This window comes from Desmodus rotundus, chromosome 3, assembly GCF_022682495.2.
Source record: "Desmodus rotundus isolate HL8 chromosome 3, HLdesRot8A.1, whole genome shotgun sequence".
Lineage (NCBI taxonomy): Eukaryota > Metazoa > Chordata > Mammalia > Chiroptera > Phyllostomidae > Desmodus > Desmodus rotundus.
Window position 1 is genome coordinate 26,289,949 of NC_071389.1, and position 23,252 is coordinate 26,313,200.

The 23,252-nt window shown below is 49.4% G+C and overlaps 1 protein-coding gene across 2 annotated transcripts in view; it reads right to left on the bottom strand.

Annotated features, from left to right (window-relative positions):
• Positions 1-15,379: 15,379 nt before the first annotated feature.
• Positions 15,380-23,252, bottom strand: part of RIMS3 (regulating synaptic membrane exocytosis 3) — a 35,239-nt gene continuing 27,366 nt past the window's right edge. For both annotated transcript variants that reach the window (XM_045190883.2, XM_045190884.3), the window contains 5 exons: positions 22,632-22,773; positions 20,033-20,145; positions 17,842-17,943; positions 17,363-17,502; positions 15,380-15,888 (listed from right to left, as the gene is read on the bottom strand). In XM_045190883.2, the coding sequence (XP_045046818.1) occupies positions 15,676-15,888; positions 17,363-17,502; positions 17,842-17,943; positions 20,033-20,145; positions 22,632-22,773 (710 nt within the window). In that variant the 3' untranslated portion in view covers positions 15,380-15,675. The remainder of the gene's footprint in view (positions 15,889-17,362; positions 17,503-17,841; positions 17,944-20,032; positions 20,146-22,631; positions 22,774-23,252) is intronic.

Consider the following 23,252-nt stretch of genomic DNA (forward strand, 5'->3'; position numbering starts at 1 on the left):
AAATGTTGATCGGTTGAGGTCCATTTGTCCATTTATCTTGGGATGGAGACGTTTTTTTTTCTGTTTTTAACCTCAGGAGCAGAGGACTGAGTTAATATTTCTTCTCAGTTCACAACATGCTTTATCATGGGCCTGTGCAAGGCCCCAGTCTTGTTCTATTAGGTGATTCTTTTATGCCCATTTTTCATTTCTACTCCCCTCATTAAAAAAAAACCTCTCAAGATAACTTGATTTATATATATATATATGCACTCTTGCAAAATATGTAGTGTTACTTAGTGGACCATATTTTAAATTTTCATACATATCATGTATTAGATTTGATTCTATTCATTCCTTTCAACCAGCACTCTATTTTTAAGACCTATCTATGTGCATGTATGTCATCTGTGCTTCTAACTTCTCACTCGATCCTGCCGAGAGTCTCCTCCATATGACACTCATCCATCTTGCAGTGACAGACACACACCCAGATTCCTTCTAACTCCCCACCTCTGCGGACAATTCTGAACTGACCATCCTTCTCCATGCCCGCTTTTGATACCATGTGAGAGCCCCTTGGGGTAGGTCCCTGGCACTGGGAGTGCTGAGTTAAAGGGTGCTTCAGCCTAACCTTCCAGTGCTCACGTACAGGTGTTCTCGTTGGAAGGAGAAATCGTTCATACATGTATTCGTATGGTGAATTCTGTAAGCTCCCTCTGGGCCATTGATATGCCTGAGACCTAGGAGGTGAAATAAATGTTCAAACCTACAAGATATCTTTTAGTTTTGCTGAGGTGAAGACTTTCATAACCAGCCTATAGTTTACAGATTTTCCTGGATCTTAGTCAATGTTCTTTATCACTCTCTGGGCTTTTGAGGCAAGTAAACACATATAAATCAAGACTAGAGACTCCCCTCTCAACCACCAGCACCAGCAAACATTAGCTCATGGGTCAGTGCCCGTCATTAAACTTTGTTCATGAAGGAGCTGCCCGTCGGGCTTCTTCCCCACCTTCTTTCCAAGTTGTTCTTGTAATTACTAGAATTATTAATTACAGTTGTCACTGTTCTATGTCAATCCATAATGCCTCACACTTTCAGAAGCTGTCTGGTCTTTAGAGAGCTCCTCTTCCTTCAGCAGGTTGCTCCTCGTGCATCCCTTATCCCGCCTGGTTGGTTGGCCAGTCCTGAAGGGCAGCTCCCTTTGTGATTGTCCCCTACACCGCTTGGGCCTATGGCCAAACCATGGAAGATGCAGAACTAATGATGGCTGAGCTAGAGAAAGATGCAGGGGCCTACCCTCTGAGAGACCCTCTGAGCTGAGTTTCCTGAGTGACTTTCTTCCAGGCACACCATCTCATCTGTATCTCAGGTATAATCCAGAATAAAGACGGAAGTTTTCCAATGTTTCTGTCAAACCCGTGCCCTCTCAACTGGCCATTGCCCCGGCACTTACAAGGGACCAGGGCTTGGCAGATGGTGGTAGTCCAGATCCTACACACTCACAGTCGTCTCATTTACAGACGATGTTTGAAAAATAGACGTTACTGAGGTATTAGTTACATAAAGTGCATCTATTTTAAGGATGCATTTTGATGTATTTTGATAAATGTATACACTAATGTAATTACTACAACAAGCCAGATACGGAATATTTCCATCATTCTCCCAAAGTCCTTTGTGATCTTTTGCAATCGGTACTACCCACCCCAAATCCTCAGGCAGCACCGATTGACATTTCAGCCCCTGTACACTAGTCTTGTGTATTCTAGAATTTCATATTACGGTATTTACCGTGCTATGTCCGGTTTCTCTCAGCACGCTGTTTTTGCAATCCATCTGCGTTGTTGCATATATCAGTCGTTCGTTCTATTTAGTGCTGAGCGGTGTCCCATTATACTAACATACCACAGATCGTTCTCCCATTGTACCTATTGATCGATGTGACAGTTTTCCACTTGTTGCCTCTCAACCTCCCAATCTACCCTTCGTTACCTGCTCTGCCATAGTGGGATAGGTGCTTTAAACATGCCTTTGCAGTGAGAACAGTATTAAGTTTGTCAGTAGATGGCGCTGGAGTGACACTGCGGGCGAAGAAACTTCGCGATGCAGAGCGCTTCTGCTTTACTTCTCGTTTTCCCTCAGCCCTGCTGCCAGGCCCACGTGCGTGGGGCCACCCATCAGCGTTCTGCCCCTGCTGTGCGTCCCCCAGCCAGCGATGCCTGTGAGCTCGCAGCCCCAGCCCCCCTAGCGCCCACCTCACTCCCATCGTGGACTCTGAGCACCTCAGGCTCGCGCCAGCCTGCTGGGGAGTAGGGTCCTGACACTGACTCCCCTGGGCGCCCACCTGCCAGCTTGGTTGCTCGCTTGGGCCCCGCACCTCACCGGAGGCGGGTTTCCTGCTGACCTGGAGCCTGGACTGCACCGGGCCGGGCCTGGCCTGGCGTAGGCTCCCAGCACACTTCACATCACGTTACGCGTATTTCAACAAGGTTTGACTCCAGCTTAAAGGGGTCCAGTTTGTTCCTTCCTTGAACGTTCTCTAGTCCTCTTTACACCTTCGTAGTATCCCCCTGCCAGTGTTAATAATTTTTAACGTTACAGTTTCCTTGTTTAATTACTGCGTGGTTTCTGTATTCTGGTGAAGCCTGTCAGACACGTTAGACATTTGTGTTGTTTCTACTTCGGTGTAATTATGAATAAAGCTGCCGTGAGCATTCTTGTCTTTGGATGAACCTATGTTTTCAGTTTTTCCTAATTAACACCTAGGAGTGGAATTGCTGGACCACGTGGTAAATGTATAAGAAATTTATTAGAAATTGACTGAGTGGTTGTACCATTAAAAAAAAAGACTTTATTTATTTATTTTTAGAGAGAGGGGAAGGGAGGGAGGAAGACAGGGAGAAAAACGTATGATACAAGAGAGAAATATCAATCAGTTGCCTCTGGTAAGCAAGCACCCCGCAACCTAGGCATGTGCCCTGACCAGGAATTGAACCGGCGGCACTTTGCTTTGCAAAACTACGCCCAAACGACTGAGCCATACTGGTCAGGGCTGTACTGTTTTATATTTCCATTTAAAAAATGCACGAAAATCCACCAACACTTGATTGCCAGTATGTGATTTTAGGCATTCTAGTGGTTATGCATTTCCCTAATAAATAAGGGTGATGAGCATTTTTCATGTGCTTATTGGCAATTGTGTATCTCCTTTTGTGACATCTGTTCAAATCTTTTACTTGGGTTGTCTTATTAAGTTGTCATCTTATTATGAGTGTTAATGGTGTCATTGAAAGAGAGGAAAATTTTAAATGTATTTTATTGATTATGCTATTACAGTTGTCCCATTTTCCCCCTCCTCTCTGTTCCCCCCTCCCACCATCATTCCCTTACCTTAGTTCATGTCCATGGGTCGTACATATAAGTTCTTTGGCTTCTCCCTTTCCTACACTATTCTTAACCTCCTCATCTATTTTGTACTGACCATTTATGCTACTTATTCCCTGTACCTTTTTTCCCATTCTCCCTCCTTCTCCTCCCCACTGATAACTCTCCATGTGATCTCTATTTCTGTGAGTCTGTTCCTGTTTTTGTTTCCTTAGTTCATTTTTTTTTTAGGTTTGGTTGTTGGTAGTTGTGAGTTTGTTATTTTACTGTTTGTATTTTTGATCTTCTTCTTTTTCTTAGATGAGTCCCTTTAACATTTCATACAATAAGGGCTTGGTGGTGATGAACTCCGTGAACTTGACCTTATCTGGGAAGCACTTTGTCTGCCCTTCCATTCTAAATGATAGCTTTACTGGAAAGAGCAATCTTGGATGTAGGTCCTTGCCTTTCATAACTTTGAATATTTCTTTCCAGCCTCTTCTTGCCTACAAGGTTTCTTTTCAGAAATCAGCTGACAATCTTATGGGCACTCCTTTGTAGGTAACTGTCTCCTTTTCTCTTGCTGCTTTTAAGATTCTCTCCTTATCTTTAATCTTGGTTAATGTAATTATGATGTGCCTTGGTTTGTGCTTCCTTGGGTCCAACTTCTTTGGGACGCCCTGAGCTTCCTGGACTTCCTGGAAGTCTATTTCCTTTGCCAGATTAGGGGAGTTCTCCTTCATTATGTTTTCAAATAAGTTTTCAATTTCTTGTTCTTCCTCTCCTCCTGCTGGCACCCCTATGATTCAGATGTCGGAACGTTTAAAGTTGTCCTGGAGGTTCCTAAGCCTCTCCTCATTTTTTTGAATTCTTGTTTTTTCATTCTGTTCTGGTTGAATGTTTATTTCTTCCTCCTGGTCCAAACCATTGATTTGAGTCCCAGTTTCCTTCCCTTGACTCTTGGTTCCCTGTACATTTTCCTTTATTTCACTTTTCAGAGCCTTCACTTTTTCCTCTATTTTGTGACCACACTCAACCAATTCTGTGAGCATCCTGATTACCAGTGTTTTGATCTGTGCATCTAATAGGTTGGCTATCTCTTCATTGCTTAGTTGTATTTTTTCTGGAGCTTTGATCTGTTCTTTCACTGGGGCTATATTTCATTGTCTCGGCGCACCTGTTACGTAGTGAGGGGCGGAGCCTTAGGTATTTGCCCGGGCGTGGCAGCCCACACCATTGCATCCTGGCACTGTCTGTTGGGGAGGGGTCCGAGAGGGAATGGTGCCGCTTGCTCAGCTGTCACTGGCTTTCAGTCACTTACCCCGCTACCCACAAGCAAATTGAGCCCTTCTGGCACTGCTTCCCAGGTAGGTGGCTTTGTGTACGTTCTAGGGTACACAAAGAGAGACCTGTGGTCTCTCCAACAAACTCTCCCATGAGGCTGGGAGTTTCTCCCGCTGGTGCCTCAACCCCCACAGGTGTTTTCAGTCAGAGGTTTTGAGGCTTTATTTCCCCCGCACTGGAGCCCTGGGTTGCGCCGTCTGTCTCCAGGTTTATCTGCATGCAAATGTGAGACAGCCCGTTCCCCCAGCTGCTGCGTTGCTGTGTGTCCTCTCCACCTCGGCTGCCCATCTCCGCCCCTCCTACCGGTCTGGATGAATGTTTCTTCTTTATCTCCTTGGTTGGTGGACTTCCATACAGTTCGATTTTCTGTCAGTTCTGGTTGTATATATTTTTAAAATTTGTTGTTATCCTTCTTCTGGTTGTGCAAGGAGGCACAGTGTGTCCACCTGTGCCTCCATCTTCGCCAGTTTTGAATTCTTGTTTCTTCATTCTGTTCTGGTTGACTGTTTCTTTCTTCCTTCTGGTCCAAACTGTTAATTTGAGTCCTGGTCACTGTTGGTTCCCTGTACATTTTCCTTTATTTCACTTAGCATAGCTTGCACGTTTTCCTCTAATTTGCGACCATACTCAACCAGTTCTGTGAGCTTCCTGATTACCAGTGTTTTGAACTATACATCTGATAGGTTGGCTATGTCTCCATTGCTTAGTTGTATTTTTTCTGGAGCTTTAATCTGTTCTTTCATTTGGGCCATATTTCATTGTCGCCTGTTACATAGTGAGGGGCGGAGCCTTAGGTGTTCACCAGGGCGGGGCCACCCATGTCACTGGTTGTGGGGGAGGGGTCTGAGAGGGAACAGTGCCGTTTCCTCAGCTTGCAGCCAGTTTTCAGTCACTCCCTCCACTACCCACAATCAAATTGGGCCCTTCTGGTGTTGATTCCTGGGTGGGTGGGTTGTGTATGTTCTAGGCCCCTGTGGGTCTCTCTAATGAACTTTCCTGTGAGGCTGGAAGTTTCTCCCACTGCTTCCCCAACCCCCACAGGTGTTTGGAGTCAGAGGTTTGAGGCTTTATTTCCCTGGGCTGGGTTGTGTGGTTGTGTGGTCTGTCTCGCTCCCCAGTTGTTCCTCCTGATTTATCCATATGTGGATGTGGGACCCTAGGTCCACCAGCCGCCGCCTTACTGCGAGTCCTCTCCGCCGGGCTGCCCGTCTCAGCCCCTCCTACTGGTCTGGATGAATGTTTCTTCTTTAACTCCTCAGTTGTTGGACTTCTGTACAGTTCCATTTTCTGGCAGTTCTGGTTGTTTTTTGTTTTTAAATTTGTTGTTGTCCTTTTGGTTGTGTGAGGAGGCACAGTGTGTCTACCTATGCCTCCATCTTGGCTGGAAGTTCCCAAAGAGAGGAAATTTTAATTTGGATGAAATCCAATTTATCTTTTTATTTTTATTTTAGAGTTAGTGTTTTCTATTGAGGGATAATTGACATACAACATTATACTAGTTTCAGTCATACAATGTAAAGACTCAATATTTGTATGCACTGTGAAATGACCACCACAATAAGTCTGGTTAACACCCAACTATATACAGTTACAGAAAAATATTTTTTTCTTGTGATGAGGACTTTTAAGATTTACTATCTTAGCACCTTTCAAATATGCAATATAGCATTATTAATTACAGTCACTGTGCTATACGTTATTTCCCTATGATTATTTATTTTATAATGAATTTTTGACCCCCTTCACCCATTTTTCCTACCCCACACTCCCTGACTTCCACCGCAACCCCTCTGACAACCACCAATTTCTTCTCTGTATCTATGGGCTTGGTTTTTGTCTTTTGTTTGTTTGTTTTGTTTTTTTAGATTCCACATATAAGCGAGATCATATGGTATTTGACTTTCTTTATCTGAATATTTCACTTAACATAATGTCCTCAAGCTCCATCCATGTTATCACAAATGGCAAGATTCCATTCTTTTTTATGGCTGAATAGTATTCCATTGTATACACTATGTATAACATCTTCTTTGTCCATTCACCCATCAGTGGACACTTAGGTTGTTTCCGTACGTATCTTGGCTTTTGTAAATAATGCTGCAATGGACATGGAGAGGGTGCATATATCCTTTCAAATTATTTTTTGGTTTCTTCAGATAAATACCCAGGAGTGGGACTGCTGGATCATATAGTAGTTCTATTTTTTATTTTCTTGAGGAATCTCCATAATGCTTTCCATAGGGGGTGTACTAATTTACATCCCTGCAGCAGAGCACAGGGTCTGCATATAATTGGACTAGGTAACATCAGGTTGACCTGCACACTGGCTGCACCAACTGTATCTCCGGGTCCCTGCCATCATTTAGCATCATTCAGTTTTCTAAGTTTTGCCAATCTAGTATAGGCATAAAGTGATATCTCATTATTATATTGTTTTAATTTGCATTTCTCTGATGATAATGATTCTGAAGCTATTTTCACATGCTTATTAGCTTTTGAAGTTTGCTCGTTCATTTCCTTTGCCCATTTTCCCATGAAAATTGTTGTCTTTTTATGGTTGCTTTGCAGGGCTTCCTTGTATATTGTGGCTGTTAATCTCTTGCCATTTTTTGACCTTGTAAATTACTATTCTGTAATCTGTTTATTAACTTTTGTCCATGATGCCATTCATTAAATATAAATCCTTTTAATGTAGTCACATTACACAATTTCTAATGTATGATTTGTGCTTTTGAAATATTAAAAGTTTTTTCTTGCCCTTAGTTCACAAAAATATTTCTCTTACATTCTCTTGTATTAATTTTACATTTTGCCTTTCCTTTTGAGTATATTAAACCATCTAGGACTTATCTTTATATTTTCAACTATATAGGGATTTTCTTTTGCCCAGATAATGAACCAATTTTCCTAATACGTATTTTAGGAAAACAATCCATTTCCCCCATTGTTTTAAGGTGCCCCCTTTGTCACATATTAATTTCTAACATATACACGTGTCAGTCAGCAAGTCTGCTCATCTTTTGTTTCAACAGAAGTTGATTTAACCATTAGTGGACTTATATTGTTGCATATAAGTTACAGAGCAAGTTTAGTAGAGTTCTTAACATACAAATTGAAATTTTATTCAGTTTACATTGAGTTTATAGATTAACTTGGGGGGAGTTAATATCTTTATATTAAACTGTCTGACCCGAGAATGGGGAATGTCTCTTCCTTTATTCAGATCATCAACTCTGTTATTAGAGTGAAAATTATCTCCATAGAGATTATATATGTTCTCAAACAATCCCTACTTAATAACTTAAATTGCTATTACATATATCTGTTTATTGTGTATTAGTTGTAGCTGTTATAGAAAAATCCAACTGATTTGTATAAGGTGATCTTGTATACATTAACCTTGCTGTTTTTTAAAAATTAGGTAATGATCAAATTATCTATAAATTATAGTTTTATCTCTTCTCTTTCAGTTCTTACACCTCTTCTTTTCCCCTTTATGGCTCTGTGCAGGAATCCTAGAACTATGCTAAGTGGTAGTGATGATAGTGGGCTTCCTTGATCTTAATTTTAAAGAGAATGTCTACAGTGTCTACATAATGTTTGCTGTAGATTTTTTGGTATATGACCTTCATCAAATTAAGAAAGTTACCTTCTATTTGCTAAGTGTTTTCATTACAAGTAGGATTAAACCTTATTGAAAGCCCTTCTACATCAGGATAATAATAAATTTTCTCCTTTAGTCTATTAATGTGGTGAATTACAGCGATACATTTTTGTGATAATAATGACCCGTCCTTGCATTCCTGAGATAAATACCGCTTGATTATCATGTTTTTGTAACACGTTGTTGGACTTCACAGCTTGTATATAGGATCTTTGCATCTACTAGAGTCTTATCTTTTCAGTATTCACTCTAGATTTTAGAATGGATATTGAAGGAAGATTGGGGTTATTCAATGCCTTTATTCTCCTCGAGAACATTCCAAGGACCAACTTCTATGCTATTACTGTGTAATATTTTAGTTCATGCTTATATTTTTTAATGTCACAAATCCAGCGGTAGTTTTACCGTATGTTAGTATTTGTAATTTAAAAAACCTACTTCCTTCCTCACTTTTCCTCTGTGCGTCTCAGCCGTCCCATCTAGGATCATTTTCCTAAATAACAGCAAAGAGTGTTTCCCGTGTGCCAGGCACTGTTCTGAGCACTCCAACACATTCTCGCTTTAATCCCCCAATGGCCCTGTGAGTACACACTATATTCCTTCTGTCTAAGGAAAATCCTTTAAATGTTTTTCTCTGGATTCGTTTTTGTTGTCTGACCTCCTTTCCCTTTTGGGGGGGCTGGTGAGGAACGTTGCTGTCTAGAAGCTTGGAAGCTCTTAAACACATGAGCGTGTGGAGAATATCTCAGGGAGAAAGCAAACGTGGAAAAGACTCAACCTTGGGGCGCATCAGAGCTCATATACTGGTCTCGCGAGCCTTCCCTCGAGATGGTGCCCTCTGGAACTGCAAAGCCAAGGGCCAGAGCCACTGTGGTGCAAGCCAGCTGGAGGGCTCTTGGGCTGGAGAATGCCAGCCTTTTCCTAGCACACAAGAGCTCTGACTGCTATACTTCCTTTACCCATCTCCTATACCCCTAGACCCAACCGGTGGAGGAAATGGCACTGCCCAGAAGTGGCTAAATATTAACATACCTTTCTGTCCCTCCCTGAAGCACGGGTGCTGCCGGGATCAATGATGGATGCAGTTCGCAGCACTGGAGGTCAGCTGCTTTGTTTACCACTTGTATCAGGTGTAAACAAAGCGAGACAGACCCAGTCACAAGCCTGAGCAGCGCTGCTAGACAAGGAGCTCAGAAAGGACTGAACAGTGGGAGTGGGTCATAAGCAGGGGCCTTAGCTCCATCTCACCTTTACCTCTATTTGGCTCTGGGCATCCCGTGTGCCATCTGTGGGACGAGAAGGTTTCAAGGGCCTATAAACAGGGACCCTTGGAGGCAGGGCCTGGGAGCTGCTCACACCAGTCAGATTCCATGGCCCCAGGACGTCACTGCGGCAGCAGAGTTCCGAAGCTGGAGTCGGAAGCCCAGGTTGTACATTTTCTGGCCTTTTTCCTGAGAAGCACTGCTCTCTCCTGCCTCTCAGTCAAGGCACCCCCCCTCCTTGTGTTAGTCACCTGGGGCCCTGTGTTCTCCCTCCTAGCGTTAAGGACTGTCTTCAGAAAGCAACACACGAAACTGTTTTCAAACTAACTTTAATCATTTTTTTGCTGCTCAAATACTGTACATGCAGAAGCCATGTGAAGAATTTTCTCCTTAAGGGAATTGGCAAGAATGTCATACGAACGGCTGGCAAGTCCTTCCCAGCTGTCCACCTGCCACCCAGGAGCCACGACCAGTTTGGAAAGATGCTGCACATAGAAAATGTATAGAGCACAGATATAAAAAGCTAATTGCTTCTTACCTAAACAGTGTGCTTGTCAGTCCCTATCAGCTATCTCTTTCTTTGCAGGGTGCATTTGGATATTCTAAAAAAAAGGGCTCCTGCCTCCTGTGAATTTATATTCTAAAGGAGTGGATAGAACAATCAGGCCAACTTTTGCTACGGAAGCAGCCACTCTGCCTGCTGAGATGTCGTCTGGGAAAAGGCATTCTGGAGAGAGGAGTGGTTTTTAGAAGCAAAATACTTTAACTGGAAATAAATTCCCTCCCTCCATGCATCAGAGAGCATTTCCTTTAAAAGTCTCCAATGTTCAACTCTCCCACCGATGTCATTCTAGAAGCAGCAACGAGGACCGGCCCAGCCTCGTCTGCTGGTGGGGATACTGACCTACACAGGATGCAGCTGAGGTTGTGACACCACATCAGCACCTTGAAAATTGTCCATTGTAGACACCTCTTAATTATTTCTCTTCAGTACACAAGAATAAGAGAATAAACCACAAAGAGCTGGGAGCATTTGTTAGGATTCCGAGAATTCTTGTCAGAAGTAGCACTGGGTGTGGACAGATGAGGACCTGCACCCAGCGTGGGCACCTAGGGCTGGAAGAAACCAGCCTGTGGAACCAGGTGCCAGGTGCGCCAGGCTCACAACCCTCATCAGCTCCAGATCAGACTTTTAAAACCTGGAGGGAACCATGGAACCGCTAGCAAATGCGCTGACTTTGCAGCTGAGAAAGCGGAGGCAGAAGAGTGAGGAGTCTTGCACATGTTTCTGGCAAAGTTTATGTAACAGCCTTTGATGGTCCATCGCCAGCTGTCCAGGCTATGGACCAAGGGGGTGGCTGCTCTGTTGCCCTTGGGATTCCCAGGGCTCATTTCTGTTAGCCAAGCTCTCTGGAACCCTGTCCCAGGGGCCCTTCCTGGCACTGGGGTGAGCTCCTCGGGAGGCCCACGACCCCGTCCTCACTGGCCAAGTTGCCAACCAGAGCGCTGCGAGGTTTTGCCCAAGCAGTTAGGCTTTTCAGTGAGCACTCACCCTGGCCTGTCTAGGCCCCTGAGAGAATGCCAGTGTCTCTCTCTGGTGTGGTTTCCCTCACAGGCACAGCCACGCTGGGCCGACAAAAGCCCGAGCTCAGGGTTGGGGGGAGGGAGAATTGCTTTGCTACATGGAAAGATTAAGCCCTTTGTCAGAGAACAAGGCCCTACCCTCAGGCAGGCCCACACGGAGCCGGTGCCTAGGGAGGCCAAGTTGCTCTCTTTGGCATCACTGACATTGCTCTGAGATGCTCAGGCACGCTTTCCGAGTGACCCTTTCCCAGCCAGACCAGGTCAATCCGGCCCCCATCAGGCCTTGCCTGACAGGGAGGCACTCCCCTGCCCTTGAATCGTGATTGCTTTGTTCTTCCCCAATCTCTTCCAACCTGAGTGAAAGCAGACAGAGGGCGAAAGCCGGGGGACAATAGTCCACATTCCCACCTCCTCCCTGATCATCAGTGGAAGATAACGCGGTACGTACAGGAAGCAGCACGTTAAAGACTCTCTGTACGTGTCAAGGTAGTGGAGAAAACACCGAGGAGAGGAAGAAAAAGGTAGGGGTCGGCAGGGCAGTAGGCCTCTTCTTTTCCGTCTCCTTGCAGCCGCTGCAGAAATACTGCAGGACCACCCCCTGGTCTTGAATGACGCGCCATCTCTCTCCACCCAGCTGAAGGACAACTCATTACAATATCAAACAAAGGCAGCGATTTTTTTGCAGAATTTACACAGTGCGGGGAGCAATCAGAGAAAGAGAACAGCAGTCTTCCTGAAGCCCTGCTACTTTCTGGGCAGAGGAAAATGGGGGATCAGAGGTATTAGAAGCTCTGGAGGCCCAGGTCGGGGGGCAGAGTGGGGAGCACAGGTCTCCTGGGCAGCGGGGCAAAGAGTAAGAACCCTGGTTGGGTGTCAGGGTTCCTATAACACAGTCTGAGATTGTGCTACATTTTATTTCCAAAGAAGTACTCTTGGAGTGTCCTGTCATCTTTAAAAGGGGGTGCTTCTGCTCTCCTCAAGGCTGGCAGTGAAGAAGAGCTCAGGTGTGTCTGCCCCGGTGGGCGTCATGCCCCTGGGAGAAGGGGCTGGACCTCAGCGCTGTAAGGGGCAGTGATCCCACGAGTCATGAGGTACACAGGTGCCCCCTCTCTGGAGCTCCTAGGTTCTGCCTCAGCCAGTCCTGGCCACATACCGAGAGCCTCAAAGTGTTCCTTCCCTAGGAGAGCTGGGGGGTGGAGGAGACTGCACGGGGAGCAGTTCTGGAGATGGTTCTTCCCTGAAGGATCACATCCCCCTTGTCAAACCAAGACCTGGCCCATCTAGTGGAGCCTGATTCACACTGAAGGCCCATCACAGACTTCCCTGTAGGGAAGCAGTCTACGAAGGAAGTGGGACAGATTGAACAGAGAAGAAACGTGAAGACAGATGCTCTGAATCATTGTCACGGGGCCTGCCCACAGCCCGGCATTGCCGCAGGGCCATTTCTATCTCTGCCACATCTTCCACGAGTCCTGCCGGAGCAGAGGAAGATGGAATGACAGAGCCCCAGTCTGTAATCAGCTCCGGGTTTCACCTGGGCTAAGGGGGCGTTTGGACCAGATACTATCCCTGGCAGTGAGTTGGGTCCCAGGTTAGGGAGAACTCTGGGAAGTCAGTTCCTTCCTCCCCGACCATCCCCTCCTCAAAGGAGAGATGCTCTCCACCCCAGGGATGGCCAGGAGTCACACTTGAGCTCCCTCCTCTTCTGGGACAAGCTAACGCCAGAGAGGCTTCTCAGACAGGCCCCCTGCATCCAGGATGCTGAGGAACAGACCTTTACATCCAGCCAGTCACCATCACACACATCAGCCTCACACAACTTCACCCTGGGAGGGGGGGGGAGGGGCGCAGAATCCAGTGGGGATTAGTCACCTATTTGGTGCAAAGGGTTAAATAGACTAATTCCCAAGGTCAATTTGCAGGGAAATTACTTCCCATTAGAGGTGGAATTGTGGAGTAGCCCAACCCCTGGGCAGTTTTGGCAGCTGGGGACTGTAGGCAGCTCAGACTCAGTTAGCAACCCATGATGCCCTGCCTCTGGCTGGAACTTCCCCGTGCTAACCAACCTCCCACATCCCCCAGACAAGGGGCACTGGCCTCCAGCTACCCAGCAGCAGCCTCTCTGCGGGCAGCTCCCAACTTCTCTCATGGTCTTTCTGGGCCACCTTGAGGAATGAGGGTGATATTCCCCCAGCCCCCGGGTGTGGTTGCGTGTATCTCCATTCGGTGCTACATCAGCTGATGTCTGCACTATCACTAATAATCCCACCACCCCGGGTGTATTTTCACACCTCCCGAGGGTAGCTTCTCTGGAGGTAGACGCATCACAGGACATAAAAATGCCCTTCTGTGAGCAAGGTGCCTCCTCCTCCCACCCTCAGACCTAAGAGCACGGGGCCCTTTGCTTCACTTGAGAAGCACAAGAGACACAGGCACCATCCGGTCGCAGCAATGGGGGGTTTCTACAGAAAGAGAAAAGGGCCCCATGGCCTCCTCCCTCTCTTCCACGCACACAGTGCTTCTCGGCTTTGATACACGAGTGGAGGCTCGGGCAGGAGACAGAAGCCCAGGAGCTCATTGCATCACCTATTCTGTCTGTGGGCAGACTGGCAGGGTCCGGGATTCTGCTCCTTGTGTTCGGAGGAAAGGCACTGGGCTCCGGCTTCAGCCTAATGTTGATTCCGCCCCAAAAGGAGGCCCTTTGGCTGCAATGCTGTGGTTCCAGAGAGCCTCCGCTTCCATCCCCCAGCCCACCGCCCGCCCACAATCCACCTCCAGGCCTGTCCCGCTTTGGTCACAGATGGCTCAAGCACTCAGGCTCCGAGACTGCGCTGTCCCTGGGTAGAGTCACTGCAGCACTGGGGATGACGCCTGGGGAAGAGACAGAGAGAGCTTGCCCCCCCACCACATGGACCCAAGGGCTGCTATGTCCACCTCCTGGGCAACCTCTCACCGTTCAGCCTAGACCTGAGGGGGGAAAGGGACAGACTTAAGCATTCCTGAGCCACAGTCCAGGGTTCCCAGCAGACATCTCACAAGGTCCAGTCCAGGCACTGGTCCCCACCCACAGGGTCCAGATGTTAGAACAAGTCAGAGTCTGAGCGGCTTCAGGATGCTCCAACTGGATGGGCGGGATGAAAGCAGAGGCGGGGCAGGTGCCTAGGCCACTCTCCAGAGGGCAGCTGCAGAGTGCAAGGCGGCAGGGAGGCGTAGAGGGGGGAGTATTGCTTGTACAGAGCTGGTGACAGTGGCAGTCTAGAGTCCAGGGCCAGCCTGTCTGTGGAGCCAGGATGCTAGGGCCCACATGAGTCTCCCAGACAGCAACCCTGGTCTAGACATGAACAAAAAGTAGAGCCCCAAATAATTAACTTCAGGCAGCTAATCCCCACATGTCAAACAGGATTCTCAACAGTGGTTCAGAACCAGTCAGCCCCCACCCTTCTTATCCCAGCACCCAGCCCCTCAGCACCCCCTCACGGGCCAGGCTCCACCTGGACAAGCCCTGCTAAGAACAGGGCCACCCTCACAGCCTGGGGAGGACCATCTGCTTCGGCAGATTACATCCCCTCTGAGGTCCGCCTCCTGGATGTCAAGATGCTCCACCCACACCTCCCGGGGTCCACTGGGAGAGCTCCTTTGGCATGTCAGAGGTGAGCTGGCATGGAGGGAGATAAGAAGTGAAGGGCAGTACTAAGGGAGGTAGCGGAACTTCCCTCTAAGGTATCCGGCCAGCAACCCTGGGAACTAAGACCTCCTCCTGTTTTGCTTGTAGGAAGGAGGTGGCTCCTGCCCAAGGGAGGAAGCACTCTCCAAGCCCCCAGCTCCCCCGGCATCTTTGCTCCCCGGGCCCTGGCCAGGGCACTAGATGAGCATGCCACATGCTGCAGGTGCATTCGGTGGGAAAAGCTGCCTGAGCGCTGGGTGGGAGGAGGGAGTGTCACGGTTCCCAGAGGGGCCTCTGTGTGGCCAGCTGCAGTGGATGCTACATTCCTCAAAAAAAGCAGCAGTGCTGGGAGAGGCAAAGGTGGGACAAAGAACGAGACAGGAAACTCAGCAAGGACCACCAAGAGGCACAGGCGGGCTTTGCCCAGGCATAGGACAGGCAGGGCGGACCAATGGCCACATCCCCCTCTTCCGTCCCTGGCCTGAGAGGGAATTGTGTCCACACAACACTCACTTGGGTTTCTTATCAACGAGACACAGAGGGACATGGATTTCAGCCCATGTGGTCACCAAGACTGACTGTACCCAGACAAATGAACGGATATAACATGGTCACACACGGACACACACACGAACACACACACACAGACCACACTCTCCACTGCCAGCTGGGACGGGCCCAGTAGCCAACAGGCATGCAGCAGGACGAGGGGCCAGAAAGACGTGAAGACTATGTACAGGGGAGGAAGAGGAGGAGGGCGCCAGCAGGCACCCCTTCCCACACCGCACCCCAGCCTCTTCCTGAGGTCCTTAGGAGCATGAGGGGCTGGTGGCACTCTCCAGGGAGGACTGGGAGAGGCGCCTGGTGAGGGATCCGAGTGTGGAGTCTGCCACAGAGGACGTGGGGAAGAGTTTGTACCAGCCGGTGACGGCGGCACTCAGGTCCAGCTCGTCCAGCATGATCTGGGCCATGCCCATGAAGCACTTGTGGTCCATGCGGCCGTAGTCTCCCCAGACGATCACCTACCAGCAGGGAGGAAGAGAGAGGAGCTGAGCCACCTCCCCTACTCCTGCCCTGGGCAGTGGGCCCAGGAACCTGCACGTTTCACCAGGGTGCGGATGGGACAGAGAGCTGCAGCTCACTGATTTCAAGCAACAGCTGACTGCGCACTTAAGGAGTGCCGGGCTCCAACCTACGGACTTTATACGTATCATCTCGGTTGTTGAAACTGTTCGGGTAGAGGTACTGTGTATTATTTCCACAAGGAGGAAACTGCTGCTCACAGAGGTTACTTAACGAGCCCAAAGATACACAGTAATTGGAGGCAGAGCTGGGAATGTACCCTGGGTCTGACTTCTGGAGCCTCCCAGCATCCCAGGTGACAGCCTTCTCCAGGAACGGGCAGACTGAGACTCCAGGACCTGGGTCACAGTTCCCGCTCTGCCCCTGCCTCACAGTGGGGTCTGGGCAAGCCCCTGGCCCTCACTGGACCTCAAGATTCCCATCCATCCATAAAACTGGGAGAGGGGAATAGATTAGCTCAGAGATTTTTGAAGTGTTTTTATTGGTGAATTCGTTTTTCAAAATGGAATCCCAATATATATAAAAAAACAAAACATGACCAAACTTCCCCCACAAAACCCTGGGGTTCATCTGTTCCTCCTGTTTGCACTCCAAGCGCCCCTGCTGAAGAACCACCTCAGCCCAGAGAAACAGCCCTAGACGAGAAGCCCCACAGCCCAGACAGCCCCGGGTGCAAGCCTCCCCTTGCCACCTACCTGGCCTCAGGCAAGTCTGACAGCTCCCCCCCCACACACACACACATACCACTGCTGTTGAGAGTGAGTGAGCAGCTGTCTGTGCCAGGCACTGTGGGAGGCCCTCTACAGGCATCTCTCATTTTATCTTCACATCATACTACAGCTAGTAAGTGATCAAGCCAGAACTTGACCTCAGGACTAAACCCAGGACTGTGCTCTACCCCCATGTAATCTCCTGCTGCCTGGGTCACTTCATCTATGAAATAGGCTTGATGATCCCTTCCTCCCAGGACTGTGGTGAAGGGTTTGTCACTCACGTAGTTGGAGTGAGAGTCGTTCATTACCCTGACCTGGGCTTGCCCCTAGGTCCCTAGCTGAAACCTCACGCAAGGCACTTCATCTTTCTGTTTCCTCATTTGTAAAATGGGGAGAATCACACCAGCTTCACAGGATCATCTCGAAGCTGAAGTGAGGTCACAGTTGGAAAGCAGCTACCACTGAGCCTGGTGTGCAGCCGACATGCAATGAACACCAGCACCAGGTGGAAGCCGGGGACAATCGAGTTACCTTCCAAACCTTGGTGTCCTTAGGAATCAACCAGGGGCAATAACACCTTACTGGGTTGTGAAAATAAACGGCCAATGCATATCAAGGCACCTGGCACAGGGTGAGTCAGAAGTGGAACACATTTCAAACTGTGACTTGCTGTCTTTGAGAGCTGCCCTGACACACTCACCTGCAGCACCTTGCCCTGCGGCCCCTCGTCAAAGAGCAGAGCCTGCTGGTACCGGGGGTCACAGGTCTTCTTGGCCACCTTTGTCTTCTTCTTGGCCAAGCAGGCCCCATTCTCAAGCAGGTAAACCTTGATATAGGTGGCTGAGGATGGGAGAAAACATGATGGGGAGGGGTCCAGGAGAGACTGCTATGCCCCGCCCCATCCCCAACCTCCAGGTGGCCCTGGAGGTGATCAGGGAAAGTAGGCAAGCTGACCAGTGGGCGGAAGGTCGAAGAGACTGACTCAAACACTGACTCCTCCGTCCTCTTCTACCCCCGCCCCTACTCACTGGCCTTCCTGGCGAGCTGTGGCTCCAGAGTCCGGAAGATCAATTTAGGCCAACCGGAAGCTGAGGACTCATTAGACCTAGAGCTCAGCCTTATACCCCTCCCTGGCAGGACCCCATTTCCAAAATCCTTCTCCCAGCTGCCCAGCCTCACCTGGGAGGGATTTGGAACCAGGTTTGGGAGTCAGGCCCCGAGCCTCGATCACTTCCACCTCCAGCTGGCCACTCCGGTCCATGATGGCAACATGCACGTCCCCTGCAAGGGAGAAGAGGGACAGTCCAGGCAGAGCCAGACCAGGGCAGAGCAGCCAGCGCTATGCAGAATGCTGGTCTGCAGAGGGCGCTACAACCCTGACAGGGCAGGAGGTGAAGGAAACTGTATGTGTGAGAACTGCCCTTCAGAGGCCACTTTAAAGTGGCTGAGGAAGGCTCTGAGTCTAAAAGGTCCCTCGGGGTGGGCAGGCGGGGGCATGACCCTCAAGGGACATGCTTGGGGGCCAAAAATGGCTGCCAAACCCCCATCTAAGTCCGGTTAACCAAGGGGCTTCTGTTTTGCTGAGCAGAATAGGCAAGCTTCCTGTGTCAGGAAAACAGAGGGAAGCCGTGGGCTCGGAGGCTCTCATTCACCTTTTCCGCAGCAGCCCTCAGCCACTCCCCTAAATACAAGCCAAACAAATAAACAAAGAACATCAGCTTGAAGAAATGCTGCGATATGAGCCTGCCCAGGACACGAGGCGCTCCCTGGGAACGAGGGCCTGCTTGCATCCTTGCCAAAGGAGGAGGGGAAGGCCAGCGGGTTTCCCAGGAGCTGAGGGCTAAGAACTCCTCGCTGTGCTCCACAAAACGAATTATCCAGCCGCGGCAAGTTCTATGGTGGAGTCTTGTCAGTTATCTGATTTCCAGAACTCTTGGCTCTGTTCAAGTTCCGCTGGAATTTGAAATTATGCAGTAGTCACCTGGAACAGCCTTCAAAGGAGTGCAGACTCATACGCCTGGTGCAGGAAAATTAAAATAGGCCAGACTGTGGGTTTGGCCACTGATTTTAGATTCTCTGAGCCATTATGCTATTGTTTGTTTTTGGATACTTGGGAAGATGCAAATACAAACAAAGACATTCTTGAGTTCATCCCCATCTGTCCAACTACCCCCGACCTCCCACAGGGAAGTGGGAGGGGATGTTTCAGGAATTGATCTCCTCCCTGCCTCTAACATCCCCAAGTTGGGCGAATGCAAAACTGTCACTTCCAGTTTGGGACACCAGAGGGCACCACACACACACAGTTCTAGACTGTGATGGCGCATTTGGCTTTTGGAAGCGATTGACTCCTCTCACTGCCTCGGCGGTGGGCTGGGAAAAGCAGACTCCCCAGGCCCTTAAGAGTCTGAAAGCAAGGGCTGACAATTAGCCAGGTCTCACCCCTGAGCCAGATGAGAGCTGATGCTCACCCTCTGAGGGTGTCCATGGACCCCTCCTCCAGCAGACAGAGGCCCCTGTGTGAGCACATGGAGGAAGACAGGACAGTGCAGTGGGAAGAGTCCTGGCCTGGAATGAAACCCAGGCTCACAGTGGGTGCTGTCTGCACTCAGCTTCCTCATTTGCTGTGAGGTCAGTGCAGATGTCTGTGTCAGACACTGCTTAACTCAGACTGATGGGAAAGAGGGTGGAAGCGAGGCAGCAACTCTGGGGAAGCTGGGCCTGGGAGGGGCTGCTTGAAGCCAACGCATCCAATATCTAAGGGAGAGAGAGGAGGGAGCCTGAACTGCAGCTAAGACGCCCAAGTGCAGACTGCAGGAAGTCCTTCCTAGCACCAGGAAAGGGGATGAGAAAATTACTAGAAGACTCTAGGTGCCAGACACTGTTAAGAGGAGCAAGTCAACTGAGACACAGCTCCTAAGGAGTCAGTGAAATACTTCGTGCAAAGCATCAAAACAAACAAAACTCTATAAATAGATTGCAGAAAGAAGGCAGGTATCTTTATTCCCATTTTACAGATGAGGAAATAGGCTCAAAGAAGGGAGCTCCCCAAGGCCACCAGGGAACTGGTGACAGAACAGACCCCATGAAAGTCAATGTCACGATGGTTTCCTTTCACCATTTTACGTCCTGCATGTGGCGGTGCTGGCACCAGAGTGTGTGGTGGAGTGAGGGAGGGAATGTGCTGGCAAGGCTGCAGCGGGGGGGCCTTCCCCTGAGGAGGGAGGGGTGCACGAGTGCTGGGCTCACTCCTCAGAAGCCTGAGTGAGGGCTCCTTTCTGCTGCTTGGGTCACGCCAGGCCCCACTGAGCTCACCCTTTCTGCTCTGTGGCTGCCATCACCCCACTCGCCCCACCCTCAAAAGACTCACCCATTGGTGGAGTTGCCAGCGTCTGTCGCCCCACAATCTGGGCTGGTCCCAGTCCATCCAGGAAATCGCTGAACTGGCTCTCGGCCCCGAGCCGGGTGGTGGGGAAGATGAACCTGGGGAAGAAGGCAGAGGCTCACACGAGGGCATCTGGCTGGTGGGATGCAGCGGCTCTGCCTTGAGGCACTGGGCACTCTCCTCTGTGCCTCAATTTCCCCTCTACATAGGGTGGGTGTACTACTTTGGGGAGCACTGTTCAGCTCTACACATTAAAGAAAATACTTTAATATTACTTGAGAATAGAGACTAATGAACCTAACATAATAATAGGTGACTGTTTTTAAAAAAAGATTTTATTTATTTACTTTTAGAGAGAGGGAAAGGGAGAAAAAGAGGGAGAGGAACACTGATGTGAGAGAGAAACCTCGATTAGCAGATCAGTTGCCTGTCACATGTGCCCCGACAGGGGACTGATGACCAGGAATCCAACCGGACACATTTCGTTTTGCAGGATGACGCCCAACCTTCTGAGCCACACCGGTCAGGGCTCTAAGGCGACTCTTAAAAGGCAGGCCTTGCTGAACACCTGTGTCCTCCCTCACCAGGGGATGTGAATGCCAGGGACCAGAGACATAGGACAGAAATGTGATGCCTGAAGCAAGTTTCAAGACCTGAGGTTGAGTTGACCCTAAGTTTGAAATCAAGTGAATAACATAAGGTGGTGGTGAAAACAGCAACTGAGTCCAAAATAACACAACCAGTGATGACTAATGGTGCGCCATGCTTGCAGGGGGCTGGGAAATAGCAACAAGGAAAGCTGACAGTCCTTGAAAGGTGGCCAGGTGCCAATAGCGCACTAACTGCCCCACATGCATCGTGCAGTTTAACCCTCACGATGACTCTGCGTGGCAGGAACTATTATCTAGTTTTGCAGATGAGAGAACAGGGGGCTCACGGCGCTAGAGACTTGCCCACAAAACCAAGGTGGCGTCCAACTCAGCCAGCTTTACGGTGAGAATTAGGACAGAGGGTGCGTGAAAAGTTTCAGACAAACAAAACAACACATGGTAGTTATCGTTGCCATTGTTATCCGGGAGGGAAAGTGCTCCCTGTTCGTGTCCTCCAACCTAGGTGTTCTGGGTGTGCCGGCAGAGAAAGGGCAGACAAGGCAGGGCTGGCCCAGGTCTACTCATGGGCTGCAATGGACCAGAGAAAGCCCTAAGATCTGAAACCGCTCAGGCTGCTGGCTAGAGATCAAAGGTCATCCCAGAACAAATCTCCTATTGGACAGCTTGGCCTTGAGTGCCCCTGGGCCAGTGACAGGCATGGGGGGCAGGGGGCGGGCAGGCTGCATATGCCTGTCAGAGAGGGCCTGTGTGTCTCTCCCCCACTCCCCAGGAAGAGGCTTTGAGGGGTCACCTACTCCTAATGGCCATAGTCAGCGATGGCCTAATGTCGCATCCTGAGGACAACAGGCTCTGAGAAGGTTAAAGAAAGAAATCTACTCTGGAGGTCACAGAACTTCAGGAGCTTGGTAGAGAGAGTGTAGGGAGTGTGGACAAAGCTCATAAAGTCAAATCCTGAATTCAAATCCTGACTCCATCACCACTGAATAGCTGTGACCTTGGGCCGGGCGGGTACCTCACCCTCCTCGGCTGTCTCAGTTTTATAGGGAGTACAGACACCCCTCGGATTGTTGTGAGTGTTAAGTGAGACCGTTTTGGTCTGAGAGTGGTTAGCAGACGCCCGGATAGAACGCACTGACCCGAAGCGCCGGTGACACCCTGCGAATAAGACAAAGTAAACGCCGGCGCCACTCGCACTCACGGGTGTAGGCGCAGCAGTGAGACGCGCGATCACAGACTCTTAAACAACAGAGCGAAGGAGCCCCGAAGTCACTGCACCCTAATGAGGCCCAATCAGGAAACCTTAGTGGGGTAACCACAGTTTCATGATTTAGAAGAGATCTGAGGGACTTTCAAATTTTTGACTGCAACCTACATGCAAATGGAAGAAATACATGTCATAGACCTATGGGCATCCATACATTAAAAAAAAACCCAACTAACTAAAACACAAGTTCACAAGGTAATTCATCCTTGCTTCTTAAGACACAATGAAATTTGTTTCTTTTTCTAATGCTGGTTTTACCCCACAAAACTAAGTTCACGTCCTGCCTGTGCATCACCATCGAGTTTGAGAAACACAGCTGCAGCCAGATCTCCTTCCCTAAGCCCCAAGCAAGGCCACTTGTGAGAACTCCATTTACCTGAGCCACAACAATGGTTTCAGATTTAAAGGATTTTCGAATCACATTTTCCTTTTGAACCCTCTCCCCTGGAGTGAGACAGTGTGCAGGTGCTGGGAGGCAGAGGCATGAAAATAAACAGAAGGGATGAAAACCAGCAGCCTGGAGTGCGCGATAGGAAGATGGGGCCCAGGCAGCTGACATGGGGGAGGGGAATGGAGGAAGGCAGGGACAGAGGATCCCAGACATCTGGCCTGAAAACCCAACTGGAGATTTTCCCCGCTCTGCCCCGGGCACTGTGACTGGAGCTCCAGGGAGGATGGGGAGGACCGCAGTGGGGCAGGCTGCACGCACGTGCCGTCGGAGCTGTTGCTGTTGGTGCTCCCATCCGTGGACTCCCGGCTGCCCTGGCGTGTGACCCGACTCCGCATCTCCACAGCGATGCCTGTCTCTGTGCTTCTCCGGATGTTGCTGCGCAGCTTCTTGGTGGCGCCTTCTGTGACCCCCGTGAAGCACAGAAAGGGACCAAGGTCAGATCAGGAATGAGGCTTCTCTGAGAGCACACCCAAAGTCACCCTGCTTGGGAGGTGGCATGCTGGGCAGGGCTGCTACTGGAGGCAGGGGCATTGCTGAGATGACCTCCAGAGCTGGTTTGCAGCCTGACGCCGGCCCTGCTCAGGGTTGTGACCCAGCCAAAGCAGACTGGAAAGATGGCTAGAGGCAGAGCCGGGATGATGGGGGGAGGGTGTGGAGTCACCGGGTAGAGTCCCTGCCCTGCAGCCCTCAGCCCCAGCCCTGACAGCTATCCTCCCACTCAATTTGAGCCCTTGCTCCAAAGGGCTGTGTTCCTGCTTCTCTCCTCTGGAAAGTTTGTGTTTTGCCACATTTGCTCTCCCTCATGCTCCTTATCTCACTCAGGTATCACAGCCCAACCAATACCTTCACAGGTCCTACAAAAACCCGTATGAAGCCTCT